Source organism: Oreochromis aureus, linkage group 23 (assembly GCF_013358895.1).
Source record: "Oreochromis aureus strain Israel breed Guangdong linkage group 23, ZZ_aureus, whole genome shotgun sequence".
NCBI classification, from domain to species: domain Eukaryota; kingdom Metazoa; phylum Chordata; class Actinopteri; order Cichliformes; family Cichlidae; genus Oreochromis; species Oreochromis aureus.
The window spans coordinates 4,139,856-4,153,988 of record NC_052963.1 but is presented as its reverse complement, the minus strand read 5'-3'; the positions used below and the strand labels follow the sequence as shown (position 1 = coordinate 4,153,988).

The 14,133-nt window shown below is 41.2% G+C and overlaps 1 protein-coding gene across 5 annotated transcripts; it reads right to left on the bottom strand.

The window, feature by feature from the left end:
* Positions 1-22: 22 nt before the first annotated feature.
* Positions 23-13,908, bottom strand: ical1 (islet cell autoantigen 1-like). Of its 5 annotated transcripts, none has more exons than XM_031731515.2 (15): positions 13,783-13,908; positions 13,006-13,030; positions 12,730-12,901; positions 9,529-9,601; positions 8,979-9,102; positions 8,687-8,885; positions 8,470-8,595; positions 7,463-7,561; positions 5,901-5,986; positions 5,644-5,693; positions 5,460-5,504; positions 5,140-5,325; positions 2,784-3,086; positions 2,603-2,698; positions 23-2,359 (listed from the first exon to the last, which is right to left on the bottom strand). In XM_031731515.2, exons 2-15 carry the CDS (start codon positions 13,011-13,013, stop codon positions 2,244-2,246), a joined length of 1,683 nt encoding a protein of 560 aa, XP_031587375.1. In that variant the 5' UTR covers positions 13,014-13,030; positions 13,783-13,908; the 3' UTR covers positions 23-2,243. The 5 variants fall into 5 exon arrangements, with proteins under 5 accessions (XP_031587375.1, XP_031587377.1, XP_031587378.1 ...); XM_031731517.2 differs by having other exon boundaries at positions 2,609-2,698; XM_031731518.2 differs by having other exon boundaries at positions 5,140-5,295.
* Between the last annotated feature and the right edge of the window lie 225 nt (positions 13,909-14,133).

Here is a 14,133-nt window from a genome sequence, read left to right as displayed (position 1 = left end):
TATTTATCAGACAGGAGTGTAATTGGGTCTTAAGAGTTTTAATCCTGAAGAGATTTCATCATCATCCATCTCAGGTTGTAGTGCACAGAAAACAAGATATTCAGACTTCTTAGTGTGCACTAACAAGTTTACTGAACCGAGAGCAAACCATCAGCTGCTGTTTATGTAGCCTCACACAGTGGAGATAGAGAATTACTTAAATATGTAGCAGAGCTGAAGTAGAGAGAAGCACTGTTCAGTGACCTGGTCCAGAATAACAGGTAGTCCCAAAAAACGATTATGTAACAAAAAACATCTTTAAACTATGAACAAAATGCTGACAAACAATCACACCTACATATTCCCTTTTGTCTTTTTCAGACATGTTTACAGGAAAAAAAAAGATTTGTATGTGTGAAAATACAGATTTATTCCCCACTTTTAGTCGTATTGGAGTGAGGCACGACACAACAAAAAGTCGACATGTCAGTTTTTTGTTTGCTTGTCCCGTTTATTGGAAACAAGTTAAATTCTTTTGAGTGAAATAAAAAGGAATAGCTAAATAAAGCATCTGTGATTGACTTGAGAAATACATTCTTTTACTTAAAGTGAGGAAATCAAGAGTGAGTAGTGTATATAGATATAGTGTCAGGCTTCCTTCTTGCTTTCTTGTCCCCTTGCCTCAGTTACATCACAAACAAAACAACAAAAAAAGAGAAATTTAATTGCAGTTGCTGAGTAGTAGTGAGGTTTGTTTGTATTCTCAAAAGCTGAGATAATAATATGCAGCTGGTATTAAGTCATTTTGTGAGTTGCTCAACTTCGCTTGACACAGTCTTATTACCTTAGCTCAACTGAGTGTGGTTGTACAGGCACACAAATATCTTAACTAATGATTTGGTTTCAGTCTGTGCATGTGGGGAGAATATTTACATGATAACACGTTTTCATCAAATCCGTTTTAGAAACACAGCTCTGCACATTTTTTCACAAAACTTATAAATACTCAGAAATGCAGGTCTCTGCAGTTTTTCGCACTCAAAGAAGTACAATCACTAAATCCACATCAAGTGAGGGATCCATGTTTTTTTTTAAATATGTGACATGGTAACAGCTCTCCAGTGTTGATTCCTCCATATAAACCATATATCTGTGTATCTTCAAAATACACACCACACAAAGTTAAAATAATCAGTTACAGTGTTACTTGATTGTGTTGCTTTTCTTCCATCTTTACAGCACGCTACACAACAAAAACATCTGTTTCTCCGACCAGTAATAGTGCTGTCATTTGTAAATCAGTACATTTTTATCTACCAATAACAATAAAAATCCCATGGCCAAAATTTCCTTCAAAAGTACAGAATAAATCCTTCACAGATTTTTCTTGGCCCTGGATTTGTGATTGTTAAACAACAGATGAGACCATTTCAAACATACATTTTGACCCAGTTTGAGTGAAATCAGAGATGAAGATGGACAGATAGAATGCAGGCACAGAGTCCTCTAACTGCAGCTGATTAAGCATATAATGCGGGCCAGTTATTACAGAGCTCTAAAGTAAATCAAAGTAATGCAGACGCGAATATCCAGAGTTTCTCCAGTGATGGTGATACACTGTTCCTGGTGCAGCTGGACATACACTATATAAAATAGTGTAAAACTTGTAATATATCCTATGATGAGACATTTTAAGTCCCTGACAGTGACCCACAAAAATAAACCCTTCAAAGTAAACCTGAAACCCAAAACACGAGGTTTGCTGGGGTGGCTGTAGCTCAGGAGGTAGAGCAGGTCATCTGCTGATTGGAAGGTTGGTGGTTCGATTCCTGGCCCCCCCCAGTCTGCATGCCAAATATCCTTGGGCAAGATACTAACCCCGACTTGCTCTCCGATGCGTCCATCGGAGTATGAATGTGTGTAAGTGTAAGTTAGTTAAAAGCACTGACAAAAAGCATAGAGTGCTGTGAATGGGTGTGTATGGGTGAATGCAGCGTGTTGTATAGAGCACTTTGAGTACTCCAGGAGAGTAGAAAAGCGCTATATAAGAATCAGTCCATTTACCATTTACATGACTCAGTGGCTTCACAGGTAGTGTTAACAGTCTTCTAAAGCGCTGACAATATTTCCTGTTTAAAACACCATCTTTTACTCATTTTTGTGTTTTTCACTGTTCGTGTTTGTTTACTTGAATGATGACATGGAACATTGCAAAGAATCCTTGGGGAGAGAAGACGCACCCACATACACACACAAGCACATATTCAGGCATTGAGCAGCTCGTCTGCGGATCGTCCTATGGCATCAGGGTTGGAAAGAGGGTCGAGGTCTGCAAACAGGTTGAACCAGGCAGACATGTCTTTGGATCCCCCAGGGGCAGCTGCATATACACACACATATTTATACATTTTATAAGTTTACTGCACAGCAGCCACACCTGGATCAGCAATATATTTAGCAAATATCAACTAATTAAAGTTACAGTACAGTCTCTTAACTGGCAGTTATGTGAGAATGCATCCAAGGCCATGGATGCATACGATACGTAACAAGGAACACAAATTACTTCCTCCAGGGAGTATTTTTAAGTAGTGTACTTTCTGAGGAATGAGGAAGAGCTTACCATTACCTGCAGATTTGGGAGCTGGCTGAGCTGATTGGTTTGGACTTTGAGGAACCTGCAGGGGTGGAGCTTTGAACATAGGAGGGGTTGCCCAACCTAAAAGGCAAACAGTCATTGTGAAGAATCCAGTAGCACAATCAGTTATCAGATAGTATGCTGCAGTGAGCAACATGTGACTCACCTGTGGAGCTCAAACTGTGATCCAGCAGCTGGGAGGGCAGAAAGCCTGTGGGGCTAGGGGGGTTAGAGGGTGGACGTGCTGCTGTTGCACCACTCTGTGCTCCTTGGCTGGTTGTGGGGACACTGGGAGAGGTAAACATCCCAAAAGCATCCTGCCATTCTCTGCTGAACTCATCACTAGCTCCTGAACCAGGGCTAAGAAGGTCTTTGAGGAAGGCCATGTCCCCTGGTTCACCATCGTCCTCCTCCTTCCTCAGGTTCGTCCCGGCAGGGTGTGGCTGACCGCCAGTGTGCAGACTCCCATCTAGAGGGAAGGGGGAAGAACAGGAAAGTTATTAAACCAGAGACAAAACACATCCAAAACGAATCAAGTCAGATGAGGTCTGACCATGAAAAAGAGGACTAAAATTAGAACAGAAGGTTAAGACTTGAGTTCAGCTACAGTGGCTTGCAAAAGTATTCGGCCCCCTTGAACTTTTCCACATTTTGTCACATTACAGCCACAAACATGAATCAATTTCATTGGAATTCCACGTGAAAGACCAATACAAAGTGGTGTGCACGTGAGAAGTGGAACGGAAATCATACACGATTCCAAACATTTTTTACAAATAAATAACTGAAAAGTGGGGTGTGCGTAATTATTCAGCCCCCTGAGTCAATACTTTGTAGAACCACCTTTTGCTGCAATTACAGCTGCCAGTCTTTTAGGGTATGTCTCTACCAGCTTTGCACATCTAGAGACCGAAATTCTTGCCCATTCTTCTTTGCAAAACAGCTCCAGCTCTGTCAGATTAGATGGACAGCGTTTGTGAACAGCAGTTTTCAGATCTTGCCACAGATTCTCGATTGGATTTAGATCTGGACTTTGACTGGGCCATTCTAACACATGGATATGTTTTGTTTTAAACCATTCCATTGTTGCCCTGGCTTTATGTTTAGGGTCGTTGTCCTGCTGGAAGGTGAACCTCCGCCCCAGTCTCAAGTCTTTTGCAGACTCCAAGAGGTTTTCTTCCAAGATTGCCCTGTATTTGGCTCCATCCATCTTCCCATCAACTCTGACCAGCTTCCCTGTCCCTGCTGAAGAGAAGCACCCCCAGAGCATGATGCTGCCACCACCATATTTGACAGTGGGGATAGTGTGTTCAGAGTGATGTGCAGTGTTAGTTTTCCGCCACACATAGCGTTTTGCATTTTGGCCAAACAGTTCCATTTTGGTCTCATCTGAGCAGAGCACCTTCTTCCACATGTTTGCTGTGCCCCCCACATGGCTTGTGGCAAACTGCAAATGGGACTTCTTATGGTTTTCTGTTAACAATGGCTTTCTTCTTGACACTCTTCCATAAAGGCCAGCTTTGTGCAGTGCACGACTAATAGTTGTCCTATGGACAGATTCCCCCACCTGAGCTGTAGATCTCTGCAGCTTGTCCAGAGTCACCATGGGCCTCTTGGCTGCATTTCTGATCAGCGCTCTCCTTGTTCGGCCTGTGAGTTTAGGTGGACGGCCTTGTCTTGGTAGGTTTACAGTTGTGCCATACTCCTTCCATTTCTGAATGATCGCTTCAACAGTGCTCCGTGGGATGTTCAAGGCTTGGGAAATCTTTTTGTAGCCTAAGCCTGCTTTAAATTTCTCAATAACTTTATCTCTGACCTGTCTGGTGTGTTCTTTGGACTTCATGGTGTTGTTGCCCCCAATATTCTCTGAGACAACGTCTGAGGCCGTCACAGGGCAGTTGTGGAGCTGTTTTGCAAAGAAGAATGGGCAAGTATTTCGGTCTCTAGATGTGCAAAGCTGGTAGAGACATACCCTAAAAGACTGGCAGCTGTAATTGCAGCAAAAGGTGGTTCTACAAAGTATTGACTCAGGGGGCTGAATAATTACGCACACCCCACTTTTCAGTTATTTATTTGTAAAAAATGTTTGGAATCATGTATGATTTCCGTTCCACTTCTCACGTGTACACCACTTTGTATTGGTCTTTCACGTGGAATTCCAATAAAATTGATTCATGTTTGTGGCTGTAATGTGACAAAATGTGGAAAAGTTCAAGGGGGCCGAATACTTTTGCAAGCCACTGTACTTGTTGAGTAACAACATGCAATGAGGGAAACGCAGCTATGTATCCGTCCTCTATTAAATGAGTCCGAAAATAAAGAGATGAATTGGTCCCAACTGCTTAATGTTAATCACACATTTAGAAAAGACTGATAGTGGAAGCAAAAAGACTGAACCCACAAGTTGAAACCTCAGTAGGAGTGAATTTCTGACAACACCAAGCAAAGTCAAGTAGGAAACCAAGACTTAGTGAAGCAGGTTGAAGTTAGAATGAGAGGAAAAAGAAAGCCAACCAGTTTACCGGTGGCAGGCAGCTGTGAGAGGCCAAACTCGAGGTTTCCAAAGCCCTGAGGCTGGTGTAGGGCATTTGCTGGGGCTGTGGGCTGTGGCATATCACAGGCCATAAGCATCAGGTCATCATCAGAGCTTCTTGACAGTCCACTGAGGTTTTGCAGGGCTTGTGTGGGTGCGATAGCATTTTGGTGAGCTGATATCAAACGATCATAAAGCCAATAGGCATCCATTCCACAATCATCAGCAGCAATTCCAGTTGTACATGCATGTTGTATTTGCACGAGTGCCAGCTACAGAACACACTTAAAAAAGCAGACAGTCACTTACCGCAATCATCGGTCTGCCTCTGCCCATCACTACTGAGTGGGAGGTCTGGAAAATAAAACATATCATTAGTAATGTGTAATTTGCTATTGACGATATTTTTCTTCCTCGATTTTATAGGTATGCTTGGATGCTTCGAGTGTGGCTGGTGCAGACTGCCTTTTAGCTGACAGGTGGCAGTACATACCTGGATCGGTGGCACTTCCTGACAGGTTGTCATCATCCAAGGAAAGCAGACTAAGAAATGAAAGAGAGAAAAGGGGAAATAACGATAAAAGTGTCTTATCAGGATGCTTTTGCTATTTATAGCAATGCAGTGGCCTTTATTTGATTTGGAGACGCTTTTAGAAACCACTTGGGTAAACACTGCTCCAAGTCCTGATCGTCCAAAAGGATTTCATGAGACACTTTTCAATTCAGATTTGTCCCATCGTGTTCTCATACCTTTCTGTGTTGCTCTGCAGTGCTGCCTTCTCTTTCTCCTCTTGTTTTTTAGAGTCTGAGATTTGCTCCAGGGGATCCCGCAGATCCTGAGGGAAGTACAAACAGTGGTACATGTCAATCTATGGAAAACTTTAGATTCAAGTACTTTGAACTAGAGATGGCACGATACCACTTTTTTTATGTCCGATACCGATATCATAAATTTGGATATCTGCCGATACCGATATGAATCCGATATAGTGTGTTTTTTAATCAATAAAACTGTTTTTTTAATATCTTGCTGCTTTTTGTATGAGTTCATACTCAAAAAAAACCAAAAACACTAAAGCTATTCTGTTATACATGTATGCAAAAAATACACTGCACCCAAAATATTTCATAGTTCAGCAACACTGATCAATCTAATAAACTTGAACCTACTCCATCCTCCCTATTCTGGTATTTTAAAGAGTAAGCAACCTAACTAATAGGGTTCTAAAACTCCCAGCAAAAAAAAATAAAAAATAGGGAACTCCCCACCCTCCACCTCATGATGCTTAATCGACGTAATCAACTTTAATTTGATGCAGTGTGAAAAAAAATGCACAGAAATCAATTATTTTTCAAGAATAATTAAATAGATTCAACGTCTTTCTTCAACAGAATTGCAGACCGCACAGATCGTACCTTCCCAAAGAAAAAAAGACTATAGCTTACTAGGGTATATTAGACTTAATAGTTACTATATACAGTAATGGACTTCTATACATTTTACATCAGATTAAAACTTTGGGTGTAAGATTCAGATAATTATTTATTAAAAGCTAGACATTTTAAATGAGAATAAGAAAGAAAAGTATGTCTTTGTTCCCCCTTTTCCCTGTTCATGCCCTATCGGCCCCCCTGGCTAAACTTTGCTAGATCCACCCCTGCACAGTTACCAGCTGTCAGCTACGTAGAAAAGGATCCTGGTGTAGAAAGTAATATTAAATAAATTCTAACAACAGCTTATCAAGCTTAAATGTGCTGCTGTTGTTCAGCCGCTGGTTTCCTCTTTCTGGCGCGAAGTGGGCAATAAACAAACAAGAGAGACCGACTCGCAACAGAAAAGCCGATCAGCTGATCATTGATCAGTTTCATGATTGAAGTAGCAGCAAGAGAGGGAGGGAGAGAGAAGAGGCAGTCGCTCCATATATCGGTTGTTAAGCTTAACGCGGGAATGCTTTAAAAAACATTCAGAGATGAACTTACACACTTGCTTTACTTCTGTCTGGGATAACTTCCTCAGAGATGAAATGCTGGATTGGTAGCGAGGCTACAAATACACACAGCCGCTCTATCACGTGACGCATACTGCTCCAACGTGCTACGGTTATGAGCCGAGTTACGCCATGTCGCAAGTTTTGTGAGGTGCTTTTTTGATATTTAATGGATCGGATCACATTTTTTATTTCCCTCCGATATCCGATCCAGTAATTTACGTCAGTATCGGACCGATACATAATATCGGATCGGCCCATCTCTACTTTGAACCACTACAGTTTGGTGTTAAAGTAGAAGCAAAGGGCAACAATCTGAAATACCTTGAGTGTGGTAAACTGGTATGGTACATGTCCCTGGAAGGCCTTGTGGATTTCTGACATGGCCTGAGCAGTTTTCTCCCAGAACTGCAGCAGGGTGGTCTAACAGCACAGAGAAAGCCCAATGAGTGAAAACATTCATTTTATGAGTCCCTAAGCACATCAGTCTTATTACAGGTTAGCTTGACCTCTCTCCAACAAACAAGAGCCTAAACTTAACTCATGACTTTTAGGCTCTGTGAATGGTACTCATGGTCATTGATTAGTGGTCTTTGATCAATGAGCTTTGATCAGTGGTTGTTGATTAATGGTCATGAGAATTTGCATATTAATGATCAAGGAACTGACCTCCCAGCCCACTGTTCCTTCAGTGGTCCTAGTTTCAGCCATTAAGCAAATGTACTGTTTATAAGATTGGGGAAATCTACAGTCAGCTGAGACTGAAGAAGTCACTTGGATGAGTGACAAAACATTTCTCCCACTGAAAATGCTACGTCCAGATGAACAGAATCAACTTTTAGGGCCTGAGTGTTTTTACACAGCAAAACCAAAAAGAGAGAGATTAGATTACAGTGGGTGAAATAATTATTCACCACTTACTAGATTTGTAAGTTTGCTCACTTACAATGGAAAAGGTCCTTTTAAGCTTTAGCCAGCTTGCTCCTACAAGAGGTAAAGACCCTACAATAATACAAAGAAACCCCAACAATCAGACAGCGTCCTATAAGCGAGCACTATTGCGACAATGGGAAGGAAAAACTCCCTTTTAACAGGAAGAAACCTTTGGCAGAACCAGACTCAGGTAAGGGCGGCCACCTGCCATGACTGGTTGGGATTTAGTCGCTTTACAAAAAAGAAAAAGAAAAAAAAAAGCTCAAGAAACATTTGGGACAGAGCTAATCGTCAGTACTCGTACTAGACTTCATTGCATTTAGAAGTGTTCCTTACATTTTGTCCACCGCATTAACAAAGTGGGGAAGTCATTCTTAGAAATGATAAAAACCTTGTACCTGGTAGGTACAGAGGGAGTGGGAGAGCATATTGCAGCGGCTTGCTCCCAGCATGTCCACCTTCTGACACACATCGTTCTTCAGCTTTTCAAACTGGCTCTTTGTCCCTCTTACCTGGGCCTGGACCTGTGGACAAAAAGACATCTGCATTAGATACACATACATACACAAAGTACTGCAAAAGAAAACCAACCCAAACAAATGAGCCATATCATGCCTTGCGAAACTTTTCCAGCTGTTTGTAGGTGTCTGGGTCGAGCTCTTGGGAGACATCTTTCATCCAGAGCAGAGCTCCTCTGTACTCTGTGCGGGCCTTCTCCATACAGGTTACTGTCAAAAGGGTGTCCGAAATGGCACGCCGCCGGAACGTCTCCACTTCCTGGTGCAAACGGTGCAGTGACGGACATAGTGCCATCCTGAAGAAAAAAGACAGGAAATAGTTCGTGTTTGTGTAATCGCATTTTTATAGCGCATAATCACTAGTGCCAGTGTTCTCTCCTGCTGCTAACCTCTGTTTGGCAGAGGCACACAGAGCCTTGCTAGTGGCATCCATCATGTTACCAGCCTTTGTGCGATCGTGCTCGGCTTGGAATCGCAGGAACAGGCCGAGCTCATTCTCCTCCTGAGACAAGCCTGAAGAAAGAGAAACGAAGACAGCTGCACAATGAAATCGCAGGACTTTCATAAATGAGTGACTAATGTAGTTTGATAGATTCTCATAAACCTGCAGCACTAACACTGCTAAAGAATAAAGCTGCACACTCAAAAAAACTTTAAATAATTTCTTCAATCAGCTCTCACTAGTTTTTAGCACGAATTACTCGAGTGCTATATGTGCTACATCATGTGCTTCACACTTCAAATTAGGAACTATGACAGTAGCTCACACTGAATGATGGAAAATGCCCTTCATTTACTTACACTATTAAATTCTGGAGAGCTGCGAGCATCAACAAAATGTTCACCCATAATGGTTAGTTGTATGTCTCCGGAGTGCTCTGATATAGCAACGCCTGGAATTCCTACCTCTTTGAGAAGCTGACTCAGAATCTGACTCACGTGTGATCCTGTGCTGATACTTCTCAATCACCTTCAGCAGCTCTGTGCACGTAGACTGGACGGAGCGGAAGAACTGCAGACACAAACGGGAACAATCTTGAGATCTTTTCTTAAAACATCTCCTTTTGATTAACTTTTTTGCTCTTTTTTGAAAGTCAAGTTTGTTCTTTAACAGTGCGACGTTTGCTCCTCTTCACTGAGGTACTGCTGACAATCACAAAACAGAACAGATTTTTATGGCCCTTTCCATCTGCTGTCAGTGAGCTGCCTCTTCTTCCGTCTGGTAGACAACAGCAGTGACTAAATGTGTCATAGCAACACACATTCTGAGGCCATTTTAGTGCTGCTGTCTGACAGAAAGGAAAGGGTCACCTTGATCTCTAGAGTCCGCTGAAGAATAGTAAGTAGTAGTAGTTTAAAAAATAAATAAATAAAATAGTAGCACTATAGTATAGAAAGTACATGTACGCTCTATTTGTATTACTAGAGCTATTTTATAATATACTGCAACATTGAACATTGGTTCTTTAACTTGTTAGTTACTGTCTTGGATCAACTGTGACCACATAATTTCCTCTGGGTTTAATAAATAATTCCGATTCTTTGTCTGATTCATAGCAGAGAGCCGGGCACACTGAAGATTGTGAGACAGCAGAAGTTGTGGGTGTGCTGAACATGTGTAGTTACTCTTTAACTGTAGAGTAAACAGTCATTAACTTTAATCTGGACCTCAGCGGTGGCCAAACATATCCGTGTACAGGTCACTTCTCCTGCACGACTCCTTTAAGTAAGACGAGCATTACTAACCAAGCTTTGCACTTACTGTGATTTTCTATAACACTTCTAAAGCTTTCTCCATCAGCCACATAAACACAATGACACAGAACAATATACAAAATTCATTAATGATGAATTCCATTCATCTAAATGGAATATAACAATGTCCTGCTCCGTAAATATGACAGGAGGTTTTATTTTAATAGATTACGTGTCACAAATCAGAAAGAGCACTCTAAAGACGTGCAGAGGTACCTTTTGTCTGTCTCACAGGGGGATGAATTTCTTCTGTTCTCCTGCTCTCAGGAGAACAGAAGAAAGATAATCTTGTACCAGAGCAAAACAAAGGCCTCTGGGGCAGAACCTGCACGACTAAATAACAGCCGTGTTTCAGCAAACCCAGAGAAGTGCTCTTCTTTGATGAGAGTAAAAGAGCACACTGTACCCCATCCAGCTGCTGTTGCAAAAGTCTCATGAATAATTAGCACTCATGTAAGTGGACAGGGAAAAGATCTCTAAGCAAGGGACACCAGGAAACAATGCACTGTAGGTAAGAACTTTTCGGTTGTCATTTTGATATGTGTGATATATGCGATTCCTTTTATTTTCCTCTCAGTAGCAAAACAGCAGGCAACAGAGTTTACGACAGATTAAAGATGCATTTGTTATTTTGATATTCAGATTACTGCTGACTACTGAGCAGTGTTGGGCAAGTTACTTTGAAAAAGTAATTCAATTATAGTTACTAGTTACTTCTTCAAAAAAGTAACTGAGTTAGTAACTAAGTTACAGTATTCTAAAAGTAATTAATTACTTGAAAAGTAACTATTGCGTTACTTTAAAAAAAAAATGTTTAACCCTCTGGGGTCCAGGGTATAATTGGCCATTTTTTACTACTTTTGATTTTTCCTCCACATTTTACCTTTAAAAACTATTTACTTTGCCTTGTTTGGTATCATTCTTTTCAGCATAACCTCACGTGCCTGAATTTACAGTCATGTTTTCATTTTGACATACTGTATTAACACAATTGATCTAAAATCAGACAAAAACCATAAAATCAGAGTAGAAAAAGTTATATTTTTACTGTAACAACCATAAACATCTTTAATGAATCATATTTCATAACTTCAAATGCAAATATTAATTGTCAATTTTAAAATCCTATGCACAAGTTTTGCAAACAACAAGTTATTTGCATCCATTTACCTTTTACCCTTTTTTATAATAACCATTTCAAACTATTTACAGAACAATCAGCTGTTAAGATGCCACACAAATTATTTTTGCCACTCCAAAAAAATAATTTCTGTCCACTATAAAGGAGAACATCACAGCCTGATACCTGCAGGTCTGACAACAGCAGGTGTATCACTCCTTTCTCTACCTGGGGTCCGTTCTTCGTACCTCGCTTACTACATCCAAGATCAAATGACACATCCAAGATCAAATCATCGCGCTAACTTTGAGCTCGCTAATCCGGTTCTCCGAACACACCTGTTGTTGACAATTAGTATAGCTGGATGAAGTAATCTGAGATCACTGGGTGGCTTAAAAGGGGCTACGCATCGATAGTAGAAACATTGATCGGCAACCCTGTGATTGGTCGGCGAAGATGTCGAAGGAGCGCGCTCAGTATTTTACGGCAGCAGAGCAAGATTCCCAGCCTCCCAGAGAAATGAACGGAGGTCGACACCTGCGCCTCACAAGCCACAGGTTAGAATTAGGGTTAATCGTAACCCCATTAATACATATACTATATGTATTAATTTATCCTCTCCCAATTACGTCTGTCATCCACCCATCTGCCCTCCCCAATCCCAATGTCTCCTGGCCTAAAACAGCTCTTTTTTTGATCTTGAAGGTTGCCGACGCCTGGGCTACACTAAAATCTGCAGTTGTTAATATAACTTTTATTAATGAGAGCAAATATAATCTATACTCAGATGGGGAAAGGTTGGACTCTTACTGTGTTCCAAGTAAGGATTCTGTAAAGCATACCATGTCACACTGCAAAACAGGTAGAGCACTTCCCTAAAGGTGCTAACACTGAAAAGCTATTCATATTTACAATTTAGATTAAAAGTTAGGATAAGTTATGGCTATCTGTGGAAGAGAGAAGAGTCGAACAAGATCAACCCAATATGACGGAAAATAAAGGAAAAACAAACATCCTGTAGTTCCTGTGGTTAAAGCCATTCCACAAAACTTCAAGTTTGTGAGCTGCCGTTTTCCTACCTACCTACCTACGCTGGAAGCTGTTCTTTAATTTTAAAAACTTTATTTTCTAAATAGAATTTGTTTTTCTTGAATAGCCTCCGGCTCTTTTGAATAAATTCCTCATATTCCTTCAAATTTTGAGCAATGAATATCATCTTGTGTGTCGCCAAATATCAAAACACTCTTAAGCCTGTCCTTCCCCACCTCGAGCTTAGCATCCAGGTCAGCATCCGAGGCCACCACATACTCATCCTCCTTCTTGCCCGTGGCTTTGATAAGGACCTGTTTGGTCTTCCAAAATTTCTTCTGCATACGGGCCATCACTGAGCTGTCCTCGCCAAGCAGAGCCCGGCCACTCAGCATGTCTCCGGCAAACCTGGAGCCATGGACGATGATGTTGTCAGCAAAATTTTTTACCTGGCTGTGTGTGTGTATATGAATTGCATATAATGCTTACAATAATAGCAAATTTTCACCTACCCGTCCATAGTAGATAACCACTGTTCTAAAAGTACAAAACAACAGTTTAGACAGATGGAGAGAATAGTAGCATAAAGCATAAATTAATCATTTTAGGTTTCTGTCTAGGTCTAGGTGAAGGTTCCTCAACGCAAAAATACATAAGCAGACAGCAGATATGATGGGGGGGGGGTTGTGCAAAAGTGAATAAAATCCATCTATTCAACGTTTAACACATCAATGAGTAATAAAAGATAATCCTGCAGTTGGGCTTCCTGTATGACTTTGCTTCGATGTACACACATACATAAAAAAACAGTAAACATGCCTGAAGACTGAGCTGAGATATAATCAAGTTACAAACGCTTATGTGGGTTTATTTTGGCCCAAAAGCTTCGGTGCTGAGGGCTAAAGAAGCTAATCTAAAATGCCTCGAATATGGAGCAGGGATCAGACACCTGCGACTTCAAGGAGTCAGAGAGAACTGAGACAGCTGGATGTCGAGCAGGTGTTACATTTCAGCAAAATAGAGCTCTAAAACCCCCCAAAACCAGGTGTCGTTCGGACATTTATCTACACAGAGTAAAATTATGAAAGGGTAAACACGTATAGTAGTCAAGTAAACGAACTAAGCAATCGTAAAGGAGCTTGTGTGCTAGCAGCAGTTTAGCTAGTAGCAGGTGTGATGGTTAAAGCTGCGAAACGTCTTGAGACCATCTAACTGAGCGACCGTGCGTTTTACTGAAACATGTCTTTCATTGTATGGCTCCATCCTCTGTAAGGTGAAAACAGTGTTACCTTTATTTACTTTCTCTCCAGCGCTCTGTGCATGTATTCAGCTCAGCTAGCCTCCTCTGACGATAGCCATCACCATCTGAGTCACAGAAACAGGATATGGTTAAGCAGCTGCACCGCTGTATGAACACTAGAGGCCGCTGTTAGACAGCTGAAATCAAAGATCGTCTGTTGACAAGATAACCTACCAGAGGTTAATCTGTTGTTTCCTCCGATACGTAAAGATGGACGTGATTTGGACGTGATGGGCGTGATAAATAAATATATAGCATGTTAAATCTACATGTGTTCCACGTGATAATGTCAAAAGAAACTAGCGATTCTGATGGTCGTGATACTGGCTATATGAGTCAG

Coding starts and splice junctions, on each gene's coding strand:
- ical1 (XM_031731515.2), bottom strand. Junction 8,596..8,686: donor AGCTGGAAAAGTTTCGCAAG/GCATGATATGGC, acceptor TTTTGTCCACAG/GTCCAGGCCCAGGTAAGAGG. Junction 7,562..8,469: donor ACTCCCTCTGTACCTACCAG/GTACAAGGTTTT, acceptor CTGTGCTGTTAG/ACCACCCTGCTGCAGTTCTG.